The sequence below is a fragment of the Marmota monax genome, unplaced genomic scaffold, assembly GCF_021218885.2.
Source record: "Marmota monax isolate L192 unplaced genomic scaffold, Marmota_monax_Labrador192_F-V1.1 WCK01_AAM20220418_F8-fsc00052, whole genome shotgun sequence".
Taxonomy (NCBI): Eukaryota; Metazoa; Chordata; class Mammalia; order Rodentia; family Sciuridae; genus Marmota; species Marmota monax.
The window spans coordinates 8,543,641-8,559,251 of NW_026693473.1; the positions used below are offsets into that span (position 1 = coordinate 8,543,641).

The 15,611-nt window shown below is 34.6% G+C and overlaps 1 protein-coding gene across 23 annotated transcripts in view; it reads right to left on the reverse strand.

Annotated features, from left to right (window-relative positions):
- The window catches only part of Dlg1 (discs large MAGUK scaffold protein 1), a 271,999-nt gene that overhangs the window by 154,541 nt on the left and 101,847 nt on the right, over positions 1-15,611 (reverse strand). For all 23 annotated transcript variants that reach the window (XM_058583549.1, XM_058583552.1, XM_058583560.1 and 20 more), the window contains one exon: positions 8,912-9,076. In XM_058583549.1, coding sequence (XP_058439532.1) covers positions 8,912-9,076 — 165 coding nt within the window. The remainder of the gene's footprint in view (positions 1-8,911; positions 9,077-15,611) is intronic.

The window sequence follows — 15,611 nt, forward strand, 5'->3', positions numbered from 1 at the left end:
AAATTTATGTTCATTATAGAAAAACCTGAAAATCTATTTAAAAACAACAAAATAAGAATTAACAAACAACCAAAACTACCCAAAACAATCACAATTAACATCTTAATATGCCATACAAAGATCAACATTCTTTTTTTTCTGTACAAGTTTTCTTCTTCATAGAATGGTAATATATAGATTTCTAGCCTGAACAACAGGAGAAAGCTTATTTTAGTAAACAAAGTACATATATTTAGTGAATTATGTAACCTCAAACATGGTTATGATAAATATTAAGACTATTAAAAAAGATAGACTGTTCAAAATGTACATGGGATAGGTGCTCAATTATTTATTTGTGCTATTTTCAAACTCATAAATTGAAGGGCCTTTAGGTATTAAAATAATGGCAAGTATTAAATGATCTTAGTGAAAATTTTAAAAAGGTTAAAGAACAGAGGAAAAATAATGAAACTCTAAAAATAACTTAAAAAAATGAACAACTCACAGATGTAAAAGCACTGTGAAAGCAACGTAGTATGTATTCCCTTACTCTTTTATCATTAATATGGAATATTAAAGCATATAACTCTACAGTCTTATCTAGTAGGGAGATAAAATTACACACACACACACACACATACATCTTTTCTGTATGAGCACCATCTAGTGGCAAGATTGTACACAAATTACATGTGCATCTTAGTACACCAAAGCCATCCAAAAAAGTTGGAAAGATAAAATCCAATATTATTTTAATGTTCCAGAGATATGAATACAAAGTTGATTTCAAAGAGTGTTCATTATTTACTTAAAACAGGAAAGGTGCAAAGGGGTATATTTGCTTAAGTCCATTCTTTTGTCACCCTCATTTCTCATGACTTTTTAAAAACTACCAACAACATCTGCTGGTGATTTCATATTAATCATAACCATGATTCTTACTAATACTGGATGACATACATCCAAAGTACAAGATATATTCATTTATAAGAATTACTTGTTCACATACCCTCTTAACAATGTTCACTTTGCACATTTCCAGTCTGAACAAAATTTTACTTGCCATTGAAGGAAAAAAAACAAATGAAATTCTTTTGTTCCTTCAATGATTACAACATGATGCAACATACACTATAATGTACCTATTGCCCTCCTTGTCACTTCATCTAGATTCGAACCTATTTTGAAAAAGGACTGATGTTTTGCTTATCTGTTCAATTTATGGTTCTGACCACTTCTCCTATTCCCAAATCATTTTCAGTCTTTAGAATTTTGACACTATTTTAGCCCCCAGATTCACCCATTATATTCTTTTCTTTCTCATCAGATAATGTTTCTTTTTATCATTACATCACTAATTTTTCTTTTTTGGTGGGGGGTGATAACCGGGGATTGAACACAGGGCACTTAACCACTGAACCACATTCCCACCCCTATTTTGTATTTTATTTAGAGACAGGGTCTCACTAAGTTGCTTAGTGCCTCGGTTTTACTGAGGCTGGCTTTGAACTCTGATCCTCCTGCCTCAGTCTCCCACGTCTCTGGGATTACAGGCATGTGCCATCAGGGCAGGATTATATCACTAATTTCTTTCTTGAGACTATTCCCAATAGTGGCCAGAAAATTTCCCTATAAGATTCTGAAATCATAGCTGGGTGTGGCGGTGCACGCTTGCAATCCCAGTGGCATGAGAGGCTGAGATGGGAGGATTGCAAATTCAAAGCCAGCCTTAGCCTTGGTGAGGCACTAAGCAACTCAGTGAAACCCTGTCTCTAAATAATATACAAAATGGGGCTGGGGATGTGTATCAGTGGCTAAGCGCCCCTGAGTTCAATCCCCAATACCGCCCCCCAACCCCATAAAAAATTATGAAATCATATTACCTTCATGCTAAGCTCTGAATACCTTTCAATTGGTATCTTATTTCATTCATTATTTTAGTAATGAGAACTATGGCCACCACCAGTATCACCTTAAGAACACAACAGATTATTTCATAGCACATTTCATAATGGTAAACCCTTCACAAGGCTATTCATCAGCTCAAGATACAGGTACTTCATACCTTTGTCCTCAGTTCGTAACAAGTGTCAATCAACTTTCCTGCATTCCTTTGAGTATCACCCTTCTACTACATTTATTTGTCCTGGGAACTGCTTCCAACTCTGACATCCTTCAACATCTTGCTTAAATGTCAACTTTCTTTAGAAAACTGCAATAAATTAATTTCCCCCTCTATTTTTTCATGTTATACCATGCTATGTTAACCACCTTTCAATAAAAAATATGAATAACTAAAAAATACTAATCACTCAAATCTAATATAGTAGCACAGAATAAATGGTGAATAAATGTTTGCTCCATATATGTATTTTCTGATAAACAAATGAATACTTTAGCTAACTGGATTTTAAAGTAGTCTCTATTAAATTGATTTTTACCATAAGCTTCTATTAGAGTTATGAAGACTGAGCCTAATTTATATTCTAGTTAGCAAATCACTAATATTCAAAGATACTTTATCAAATTACAAAATAATTCAGACTGAGTTTTATGAATAGCCTAATAGCTGCTTTGCTTCATCCCCAAACCACAATAATATAAAGTGAAAATGGTTCCCATATTAGCTCTTAAAAACAAAAAAAACAAATAGACTGATAATCTGATACATGATACTATATTTAAATAAAATGTACTTCATCACTGAGTTTTCTTTTAAATTAAAATTTGCCTTATGTCAAAATAAGGTGTCCCCCCGCAATTTTGGGTTCATAATAAAAAGCTGAAAGAACTCTAACCATTTTACATAATAACTGTTGTTCACGCCTAATCTATTCTACCCCTCAAATAATTACTTTGTGGTAACTGCCACAATAACTTATGTATCAGGTAGAAAAAGTGGGAAAATGAGACCTTAATAATTACAAGTGTACCAGAATGCAAATCAAATTGTATCAGGAACTTAAATGTTGATATGCTTTTGACCCAGTAATTTGACTTTTGGAAATTCATCATAAAGAAATAGTCCAAGTACTTTCTTATAGATTATTCACTAAATTTTCTTTACAAACCCTAATAAAAATGGAAATAACAAATATCAGACAAGTTCAACAAATTATAGTACAAATATACTATATATGTTTTGTAACAAGTTTTAAATATTAAAATTGTTCAATTTAAATATTCAAAAACTTGGTACATAATATTACATGGGAAATATACATATGCGAAAATGTGTATAAAAAGTTTATAGTATGGAAAAAACATTTTTTTAAAAAAGATGTAAAGTGTGATTTAGAAACAGGTGAAACAAAATTTAAATTACTACTTCTACTGAAGAATGAAAATCTGTATTTGTTTAGTTCAGATATAAATCAGCCAGCCAGCAAGCCAAAGGGAGGGACCATTTGGCTCAACTTAATAGTTCCCAGAGGCTTATTTATGCTTCAGAGATTGATGCTGTTAATACCTACCAAAAGAAAATATACTAAAAAAGTGAAGAAAATGACCTACAAAAATGGCCAGGTTTTCAACTGTTTCTCATTGAAACCTGTTAATTTTTTTACCACAGTACACTAAGATTCATTCTTTATCTTATCAGACTGTGTCAACCAATGTTTACATATAACCACCCAAAGACTGCATTCAACTACAGCAATGTTAAAATGCCTGCAGTTATAAGATGCATACCAACTTCAAAAAGAGTAAAATGTAAGACAGGTGTGTCATAGAACTGATGATAGAGGACATTTTAATTTTAATAATATAATCCTTTAAATAAGTCTGTTACATTTGTTTATAAAAAGCTGTAAGGTACAACTTCTATAATTCATCATAATCATTGTCCTACATATGTAATAACAAAAGTTCTTTTCTATGTGCAAAAGAAAAGAGCATTTTAAAGCAGATATCAAAAAAATCAGGTAAAACTGACATCATTCTCTTATATTGATATTAGGGAACAAATGAGTCAGATTAAGGAACCAAGATAGAATAAAAATTAAGAAACACATGTCTAAATAGCTAATGGGGTAAAGAAAAAAAAGGTCACACTAGAAATAAAATGTTAGATAAATAAAACATTATACATTTGTAGGATACAGTGAAGGAAAGTTTACAAACTAGAAAAGGCGGCTGTATTTAGCAAATAACTTGAGAAACAAGAAAAATATACAAACAGAATCAACTTAGGGGGGGGGGGGCGGAAGAAGACAAAGTGAGAGAAAATAAAAGAATTGTCTCTACCATTAACAGCCTGGATAGCTCTCATTTTGTTTCGAAAGGAAGGATCAGATTGCTTCTACCAAACATAACCTTTAATTGTTATGTAGTACCTTACATGTACAGTTGTTTTACATATGAATTAATATATGTAGTATGTATGTGTGAACATAAATGTGTACATACAGGTATAATGACAATGGAAGGTAAGGGTAGAGGTACACAGGCCAGGGACAAAAGAAAAAAAATTTTAAGAGATGATTCTTTGAATAGTCAATCTTTGGGATTGACCATCCTTTAGCAAGAATGATGAAGAAACAAAAAGGAACAAATAAGTAACATTAGGAATGAGAAGGGGGTCATGCCTACATGTATTATAAAAGATAATCATAGGATCTTATAATTTGAAAAATATATGAAATGGAAAAATATGTTAACAGAAAAATCTAAATAGTACTATAACCACTGAAAATCTTAATCAGTAGCATGAAATCATCCTTCAAAGAGAATTATAAAACCCAGGTACATAATTCACTAATAAATGATTCTTATGCACAATACATAAAACCAACAGAGGACTGATATTCGGACTATATAAAGAACTCTTACAAATCAGTAAAAAGGATGCTCCAATACAAAACAAGCAAAAATCCTAAATAGAAAATATTACAAAATAGGAAGCCTAAATGATCAATAAATATATCCCACCTCATTAGTAAACAGGGAGATGCATAATAAAATCACAAGATATTATTTCAAAACTAAAACAATGGTAAAGATAAGAGTATCAATTATTGAGAAAATGGATCAATTAAAAACTGCTATACACTGCTTTTGAAAATGGAAATTATACAACTACTAGAAAATAGCCTGGCATTAATTGGTAATAATCGGAAAATAACACCAACCAAAAGTAAAAATATATATATATTATATTTATAAAACAGAAAACTGTTACATTTGTTTATAAAAACAATGAAATTAAATAAGAACAATGAAATTAAATAAAGAATGTCAGGAATATAATACTGAATTAAAAACACAAGCCAAAGATTATATAATGAGTCCATTACATGAAGTTCAAATTATACCAAATAAATATCTTTTTTTCTTTTTTTTTAATTATTAGTTGTTCAAAACATTACAAAGCTCTTGACATATCATATTTCATACATTTGATTCAATCGGATTATGAACTCCCATTGTGATTAGAAATATAAATAGATCATAGAATTTTTTAAAAAGTATTTAGATATTTTATTAAGTACAGGTTTTTTTGAAACCTGTTGGAAAGAAAATTTAAAGCTACAATGTAAACTATGGCTTATTGATTGTAAAATAAAAATAACACTGTTGATTTTTTTCCATTTTTCTTTCTTTCCTTTTTTTTTTTTTTGTTTTGTTTTGTTTTTGGTACTAGGAATTGAACTGTGGGGTACTCAACCACTAAGCCACATCCTCAGCCCTATTTTGTATTTTTATTTAGAGACGGGGTCTCACTGAGTTACTTAGTGCCTCACTTTTGCTGAGGCTGGCTTTGAAACTCGAGATCCTCCTGCCTCAGCCTCCTGAGTTGCTGGGATTACAGGGATGTGCTAACAAGCCCAGTTCCATCTTTCTTCTCCTTGGTTTTTAAATTTTTAGTTGCAGATGGACACAATACCTTTATTTATTTTTATGTGGTGCTGAGGATCCAACCTAGTGCCTCACACGTGCTAGGCAAGCGCTCTACACTGAGCCAAAACCCCAGCCCTCCATCTTTCTTTTTTTTTTAATATTTATTTTTTAGTTGTAGTTGGACACAATTCCTTTAATTTATTTATTATTTTTATGTGATTGTGAGTATCAAACCCAGGGCCTCACAGGTGCGTTTTCTAATAATACAATAAATCACTAAACTTATACAGTCACTTCCTATTAAAACCGTGTTTCATTTAAAGTATGTTTTCATATGTGTAAGTTACTTTTTCTTCCTATATATAACAAAGCTATAAATATTAGATGTTAATGATAAGTTAACAGCTAAATAAACTTCTCTAAAAGTCCTTTAAAAAAAAAGTACCATCAAATATCTTTTTACATATCAAATTAGACCTAAAGCTTGAGGAAATGTTGTATGTCACAGCCCATGAAAATGGCAATCTCCTTGCTGAGAGATGAGTGTAAATGGGGACAATAAGCTTTTTTTTTTTTTTTTTTTTCAGTACCTAGAGCCTCATTGGTGCCAGGCAAGGACTCCTCCACTGAGCCACATCCCAGCTCTGGGAGGATAAATGTTTCTGACAGCAATTTGGCAATACCTGCCAAAATTCTAAAGGACAGGCACTCTGACCCAGTAATTCCACCTTTAGGGTTTATTCTACAAGGTCATATACACATTCACAAACACAGGCACAAGGACACCTAGGGTGGTACTGCTTGCTGCTGGCCAGCCTGCAGCCTGTCCACACAAGAACCTTCTGCACAGTTGTTAAAGACAGTGCAACAGCTGCATGCAGTCAATATACAGGGGCTTCTGCAAGATGCAGCCTGTGCATGGGTCCTGTGTATTGGGAGAAGCATGACTGCACAGCCACCCTGACAAGTTGCCTAGGAAGTGATTGGTATCCTTCTGGTACCTCTGTATTTTAAAACCATGTTCATGTGACAATTCAAAATAGCATACATACAATTTTTCAATCAATTAAATAAAATGGCAGCAAACACTGTGACAGGTGATGGATTATGGACAATTTCATTTTTCTTGGGATTTCCTGGCAGCAGTTTTTCACCTCCCTACTGAGGCAGCAGATGTCAGGGAAGGAGAAGGGTCTTATGCTTGCTGAGGGGGACCAAGGTGAAAAGGGAGTGCTTGGAAAGTAAATAAAGTCACAGGCTAGGAGTTCCAAAGTCCACCTACAGAATGGGCAGGGCAACAGTCAGCCCAGGTGTGCAGGACTTTGCCAAGGACTGAGCTGACCACTGCTCTGCAACAGAGATGACACAGACATGGTGACACGTTCCACCAATGAATTTAGGCTTTGGGAACTGAAAGATCTCCTCTCTTCACAGGGAAGGGAAATGGGGTGTGAGATTCAGAGGATGAAGTGATCAGGTGAGCATACAGCTCAGAAAGGGAAGAGGAACCATCTAGAGTCTGGCATGGATGTCATGTGAGCCAGAAGACCAGCAGTGACTGTAGCTCATGTCCAAAGGAAAGAGGGATGTGGATAGAGAGAAATCTTTGGAGACAAAGGGAGATGTGGAAATACCAGGCCAATGATCAGCAAAATGGCCCCCTACCCAGAGGCTACTGCAGTCCCACAAAAGAATGGAGAGAGAGAGTCATCAGGCCCAAGTCAGGTGTGGAGCCATGGCCTGGCCAGAGCAAATGCTCCCTACAAACCCAAAGAGACCAAGTGGCAGCAAGGGTAGCAAAGAGGATGGACAATGTCCAAAGCAACTCCTGGCTGAGGGAGGGGCTTTTAACATCTGAGCCCCTGCCAAGGATGCCAGGGAATAAGAGACATACAGAAATGAAATTAACAGCTGGAACATTCTGCTATGTGCTGGGAGCCATTAGCCAAGTGGGTATGACAATTTCCTTGCCAGCGTACCCCATGTTGCAGTGACATTGAATGTACGTGACCTTGCTCAAGGACCAAGGCGGATTAGGGCGTTCCCGGTTTAGGTTCCAGGTTTAAGGTTTAAGATTATTCCTGCTGGGAATAGGGCATATCCGCTGCCTGAGTTCCCCTTGAGTTCTCACGGGATTCAGACAGTATATTTTGGAGATAGAAGCCCAGTGGAGGTGAATTTGGGCAGAGAACGTGGATTTGGGCAGAGAACGTGGATTTCCCCAGAACGTGATTGTAGACGGCTGGTGTGAGTTCGGGAATAAAGAGTTGCTGTTTGAATCTACAAGCTGTGTGGTGGCTCGTGATTGTGTGCCCAGCCAGACTGCGGCATTTGTGCCCAGCCAGACTGCGGCAGCTATGGACAGGACTCACTAGCTCCACCCTCAACACTGGGGTGGGCAATGGTGCAGCCAAGGGAAGAAGCCTGTACAGGATTTGTGCTGGCATTGGCTTTGAACCAGTGCTCAGGAACACAATGCCTTCCAGCAGGAAGGCTGGGAGAGGGCAATAGAGACCCAGGTCAACCAAAGGTACAGACAATCACATGGCTGATCCACTGTCTTCACAGCCTGGTAGCAAGTCCAGCAACTCTACAACACTGTGCAACACTCTCACCTGTGTTGTCCCTGCCCCACGCCCCCTTTGAGTGCTCCTGGGGCAGTGGGAGGGGTTTGGGCAGGAGGTGGAGGATATGATAGAATTTTTTTATAAGAAAGGGTAAAGACCAAATTCAAGATTATGGTTACTTGTGAGGGGAGAGATGACAGGATCAAGAAAAGTCACATGTTGTATCTATTGATATTCAATATGTATTTAAAATGTCTTAATGTGGCATCCGAAATATAATAGTTACTTCCTCATGAAAAATTTTAGACTTAAAGATACTATTGCTTAAGAAAGTTATTTTTAAAATATACTTTTAGTTGTAGCTAGACACAATACCTTTATTATTAATAAGTACATGAAATTCCCTGTAACTATGAAACTAAAATCAACCAAAGGTAGGGTAATGTACACAAAAATATAGTTCTCGTAAGTATAGCTTAAATAAAAACAATATAATTCATAGCATAACATAGTTATTGTCCTACCTTTATTGGTGAAATATGAGAATGAGAAACAAATCCATGGACATTCTCAATCTCTGACAGGTTCTTCTCTGAGACATGGACCAATTCTGGACCTATCACCTCATTAGTGATTTGTGGGGAAATGTGTTCTTGGGGGGGTGTATCTTCATCTTGATACCTGTATTTCTGTGAAGTAAAGAAAACAATTAAGTATGAAAAAGCCAAAAGCAAAGTGAGTTTACTTCAAATTTTGGATAAACCAACAATATAAACAACATGAAAAGTGCATTTTATAGTTTAATACATCAAGTCTGAGATAAATGAGTTTCTTTTAGAAGTTATGGAAAAAATCCTCTCTCTTCCCCCCTCTTCTCTCCTCTCTCCCCCTTCCCCTTCTGCTCTCTTACCCTCTGCTCTCTCTCTCCCTCTCCCTTCTCTCTCTCCTCTCTCCTCCTCTCCTCTTCTCTCTCTCTCGACCCCTTTCTCTTCTGCAACTGGCTGCTACAGTCCCACTAATAAAATTTTCAAAAAAGTTATGAAAATAATAAAAATTATCCTTCTATAAAACTTCTAAGTAAAATTTGGTATTTAAATAAATATTAAATGCTTAAATATTAGTTTAAGTAAATATTAATTTTATTATTAAAAACAATCTGAAGCCAGATGAAACAAAAGCCTGAATACTGATTTACCCATTTCTTGCAAAGTATTAAAATGAACCATGTATTTCTAAAATACAGTTATGTAAATAAAGTAAATGAAGTCAGCATGAAAAGCCAAATTTATTTAGCTGAATTAATTTTCTTATTCAGTCAATTTGTACAAAAAAATGAAGGGGGGAAAAGTCCACCATTCAATTTCTTACTGAAAATTAATAGAAAAGAGCCTTTTACCTATAAAATACACACACACACACTCCTATGCAATCTATTTTTAAAATTCAAATCTACCTCACACCACACACAAAAGTAAGATAAATTAAAATTACAAGAAATGGAAGAAAATACGTGTTCCTTAATTCAGGCGGGGAAGGTCAATGCATAAGCACAAAATCGAAACAAAACAATACAATACTCTCCTTGCCATCACTCCCAAATAAATCCACCCATAAAGCAAAGGCACAAATACAACAGGAAAAAAATATTTAAAAATAAAGATTATTAACCACTATAAACTTTATAATTATTTGGAAAAAAGAATAGTCAACAAATGTAAAAATAAGGATTTATTTTAAAAAGTCAAACAAATGGGTCGATAAACTTAAAAGGAAAAAAGGCTCAACTTAATACGCAAGAAAACATTGTCAACATTCAAAGATATGGGCATAAACCATCACATTTATGGTAGTGGTCTTTTTCTTGAAGGGCAGTTTGGCAATATGTTTTGAGAGTCCTGACAATGTTTCTACTCCTTCAGTAATTCAATTTCTAGGAAAGACAGCATTGATGAAGAGCATAAGTATTGGTTGTACATAGAAAAAAATGTAATTTGTAAAATACACATATAAAAATATTTAACTATGGACCTGTCTGTTGAAAGTTTCTGTACATGCCTCAGTACTTTCTAAACAACATCCTTCTGTGAAATGGTACCTAAGTTACTTAGAAAGCAGTAATCTGGCTTATATCAGCATTAGCTAGCTTATTAACATGATACAGGAAATCTATTTTTACATGTAAGCCTCAATTATTTTCAAAACCAATGAAAAAAACTCCTAATTTATCCTATAAGTAAGGCTGAAGTTAACATTAAAATAATTATAAAACCTACCAAGGTTTATAGGTTCAGTTGAGTCTAAGTAAAATCTAAGTACATTCACACCTTAGAAGAAGACATGATGTAAAGAATGAAATTTTGTACAATCTTTGGAAACTTTACAGGCATTCCACAACTTAGCATGTACTTTAGGAAGAAATACATGCATGAAGATACTCACTACAGTATAGTTTGGAAGAAAGAAAACTCGGAACAAGCTTCTTATCAACAGACCAAAAAGAAAAAAGGGCAAATAAATTACAATAACCCATCCTAGGAAATATTATATACAAGTTAAGTTGGGTAAAAATCCAAAAGGGAAAGCCGAGGATATATATTAATAATAAAAAAGCATGTTTCAAAACTATACATATTTATACATTATATATAATTACATATCCATAAATATATAAAAAATACAAATACACATTTTCAACATCTTTAAGCAAAGCAATACTGTATATAATAGAGGGCTAAGGAAAACTTTAAAGATCTTCTCTGTCCATGTGCCTGCCCTAACCTTCGCACATCCTTGATGGAACATCTAAAGAATGCTGACTTCTCGGAAGGTTTGGTTCATTCACAAAAACTCAAAGACATTCACTTATTTCAAGACAAACACTCCCAACCTTTGGGGATCGGGCCAGTACTTGGGGGGATGAAGTGTCCTTGAGGAGATCACTAAATCACACTGTTTGTTAGAATGGAGCTTAAGGAACATCATAGAGAATAAGACTCTGGAGTCTTATTTGTCAAGAGGAAACTACCAGGAACTTCCCAGTCAGGACCCTGAAAAGCTGCCCCCAGACTGTCTCATGACTTCAGGTATTGGTGTTTTCACTGACCTGGTGATGTATTTTTTTCTTTCTCTCCTGCCTATAAGTTTTTCTTTGGGGGTGGGTGAAGTTTTACCAGGTAATGAACCCAGGGGCACTCAACCACTGAGCCACATCCCCCATCCTCCCCCGTCTCAGCCTCTAGAGCAGCTGGGATTACAGACATGAGGGCACTGCACCTGGCACTTGCACATAACTTTTGCTTCCATATAAATATTAAAATAATATTAAAATAAATGCCATTTGTATAAAGAGAGTATTTTAGCGTTTATCAGATTCAACCTACTAAATTCAGCTGCTGCACATATATACTTTTCTTATGACATACATAACACTTTATATGTGTGTATATACATATCTATGAATGTACATATTTAATTTGCAGGAATTGGAAAGGAATTAAAGCAAAAAAAAAAAAAAAAGTTTCCTCCAAAAAGGAAAAGAGGAAATCTCTTTTAAAATCTGTCTTGCTGGGCATGGTGGCACAGGCCTGTGAATCCCAGCAGCTTTGGAGACTAAGGTAGGAAGACTGCATGTTCAAAGCCAGCCTCAGGAAAATCAAGGCACTAAGCAACTCAGTGAGATCCTATCTCTAAATAAAATACAAAAGAGAGCTGGGGATGTGGCTCAGTGGTCGAATGCCCCCCCCCCCAGTTCAATCCCTAGTATCATCCCCACCAAAAAAAACCCACCCCCACCACACACGCAAACCTGTCTTTTCACTTTCCAACACAGTAAAGCAAATACAACAATCTTTGGGGCTACTGAGTTATTAGGGAACTTTCATCCTTCATCCATCTCAGTTATTACGACCCCTATGTGATTTGTGTAGGAGGGGTGCAATATGGACTAGGCTGACTGGCATACTATGATCCATTTAATCAAGCCAATGAATAGTGAAACAGGCACAGGCCCCTGGGATACCAGACACATCAAAACCTGCTGTGTTTACCATCCATGTATGTCACTCTGGACAATTCTGTATGGAGCTTGTGGCAGCAGATTTGATTCTGGTCACAGTTACAGAAGGAGACAAAAGAATGATATGCTAGTTGGAAAGACAATAGTATGCCACTTATGAGCCCATCACCAGAGAAGTATGGATAAAGGTCGTACATTTGGTGAAGAAAAGACGGCACAAGAAAATGCCACTTGGCTACAATGTAGATTAGAGCACACAGGTTGAAAGGCTATATGTAGCAGCTGTGACACACTGGGGACTTCCCTTAAGATGTGTGATATTGTTGGCTGTATGCCAGAACAGTCTTGCCTGCTCTCAATGCTACCTGCAATGATTAGATGCCATCAAGGGACATATTAAATGAGGTGACACTTCTCTTTAGTGTTGGGAATAGATTACAATGTCCCTCTCCCATTATGCATTGACTTGTGTGGACATGGTTACAGGCTTGATATACATAAACATTCCCCAGCAAAAGAGGAAACCAGAAGGCAACTATCAAGGGATTAATACAGCTAAGTGCTATTATGAGAGTAACCAAAGAAGTCATTTCACAGACCATGACACAAAACAGTGGGCTCAAGACTAGGACATATTATGGATTTTCCATATTATGGAGAGGGAGGGGGAGGGGGAGGGGGAGGGGGAGAGAACACACACCATTATGAGAGGTAATCAAAATAAAAAATTAAAACTCGAAACTAATAAGTTAGTTTGGGAGAGAAGAGTCAAAACCAACGCATGAAAATCATGAAAAATTAAAATGGGGGGTATTAAACCCACATAGTCATCTCATACTAGACAAAGGCACCATAAATATACATTGAAGAAAAGATAGCCTCTTCAACAAATGGTGCTGGGAAAACTGGAAACCCATATGTAGGAAAATGAAATTAAACCCCTATCTCTCACCCTACACAAAACTGAACTCAAAGTGGATCAAGGATCTAGATGTTAAAACAGAGACTGCGCCTACTAGAAGAAAAAGTAGGCCCAATCAACTCTCCACCATGTCGGTTTAGGAAACAAATTCCTCAACAAGGCTCCTAAAGCACCCCGTATAACATGTTATAAAAGTGATGGGTGACAGTGGAGTGGGGAAAACAGATGTGTGTATTAATATTGTGTATAACAGTTTTAATTTTAAAATACAATGTGCAAATTCATTACTTCTTATGTAATGATACTATTATAAATAGAAAAAAAATACAATGATAGTCATAATTCATGTCACAACTTTCACTCCACTTTAAATATTAGTCTATGATTACAAGACATAAAAGACTTAAGGTTTTAATTACTAGATCTATAAAATCTATGGAAATAGGAATTTTTATTCTTTAAATTTTCTTCTTTTTAAAAGAAACTACTTTGTAGTTTTAAATTGTACTAAACTTCTACTTCATAAAATATTTAGGAAATTTTGTCTCAATCTATTCTGAATTTTCAGAAACATAGTTTTGAAATCCAAAGATTTCAAAGATTTCATCTTTCAAAGACTGGGTTTTCTAAAAATTCAAACTTGGATATTTTAAATTCTAAAATTTATTTACAAACTTATACTATATTTTACCAACCCAGCATATCATTATAAGATGCCCCACTAATTATATGTACACTCAAAAAAAAAAAAATGCTGCTAAATAAATTAAGGGCATCAACTGCAAATAATTACAAATTCAAGATAAATTAAAATTAGAGAAAGGTATATTATAAAATCAATGAAATATATTAATTAAACCACAGATATCTATTAGATTTCTCAAAATTCTTCACTTTTGTTTTTTAGATTTTTAATAACTAAAGATTATTCTTTCAAGAGCAAAACTATATTCTTGGATTCAAGGTTAAACTAAATGGTTTCTGCCAGTGGAAAAGAAACCGGCATTAAATTGTTTTACTTAGAGAAGCTAATGCCACAGCAAGATACTAAAAAGTCCATAAAACTGGCAACACTGTAATTAAAATATAGCTAGTGGGTATGCAAACAACAGAGATATTTTTAGAGTGGGAGAGGAAGGCACTATCACCTACAAAGAATCGTGCTGGGCTGGGAATAAATATCCATAGTAGGCCTTGGTGCAGGTGTTTGTCTTACTTTTCTTAAATACAGTCCAAAGAACTCCTTCCTCCCAGAAAAACCCAAGAGTCAAGAGCTTCTCTACTTTCCTGCTAAAGATTATAATCCTAATCCCATTGCTTGGGCTTCCCGGCTTAGGAAAAATTTCTACAAATCAATGTGATTTCCACATTACCACAATATCATTCTTCTGCTTATAAATCTTGAAAAGAAAAAAACAATCTTGAAAGAGCTTAACAATACAAACATGGATATAAAACACCATTTGTTTTATTCATAACAATGTTTAATATGAAACTGCGGAATACAAACAGAAAAATCCTAACAATTAAATATTTATCTTCAACATGATGCCAACAGTAAATTTGTTCATTTATTGCAATATTTATTTATTTATTTAGGATTTAGAATAGGTAACTAAAATGCATATAAAATCCAGCAAGAATAAAAGTGTACAAATAGGTAATGAGTGTAAATTTATCTTTAACAATCTCAAAACTATAATTAAACTGTAATCATTAACAGTTTACTGGTGTATGAACAGAAAGATCAGTGAAATGAATAAAACTGAGACTTTATATTAATAGAAATGTGGTACTATTTGATAAAGGCTATATTTTTAATCAATTTCATAGACTAAAAGGTAATATTATTCATTAAACAACCAAGGCAAATGGCTATCATAGAAATTATTCAAATAGTTAAAAGATTCTTGAAAACTGTAACCACAGTAACAGATTCTTTTAAGACTCTAACTATAGAGTAACTGTTAACATAAAATGTGGAAGTAATTCAATACAAAAAGGACTGATAAATTTGATCAGCAGTCAAAATGTTAAAAACTAGGGAAAAAATATTTATAACTTTAATCCAAATGACTGACTTCAAAAACATATACAAAAACTATGAATCTCTTAAAAAAACCAACAAAAAAAGTATATAAAGCCCTCCAGCCCTCCCTTCTTAAATGTAGAAAAGGAATATAAAATAATTCAAAGAACAGAAATCAAATAATTCTTAAGAATTCCATCTTCATATACCTTTGAATTTTAAATCATTTAAATACATAATACATCATTCATTAAATAA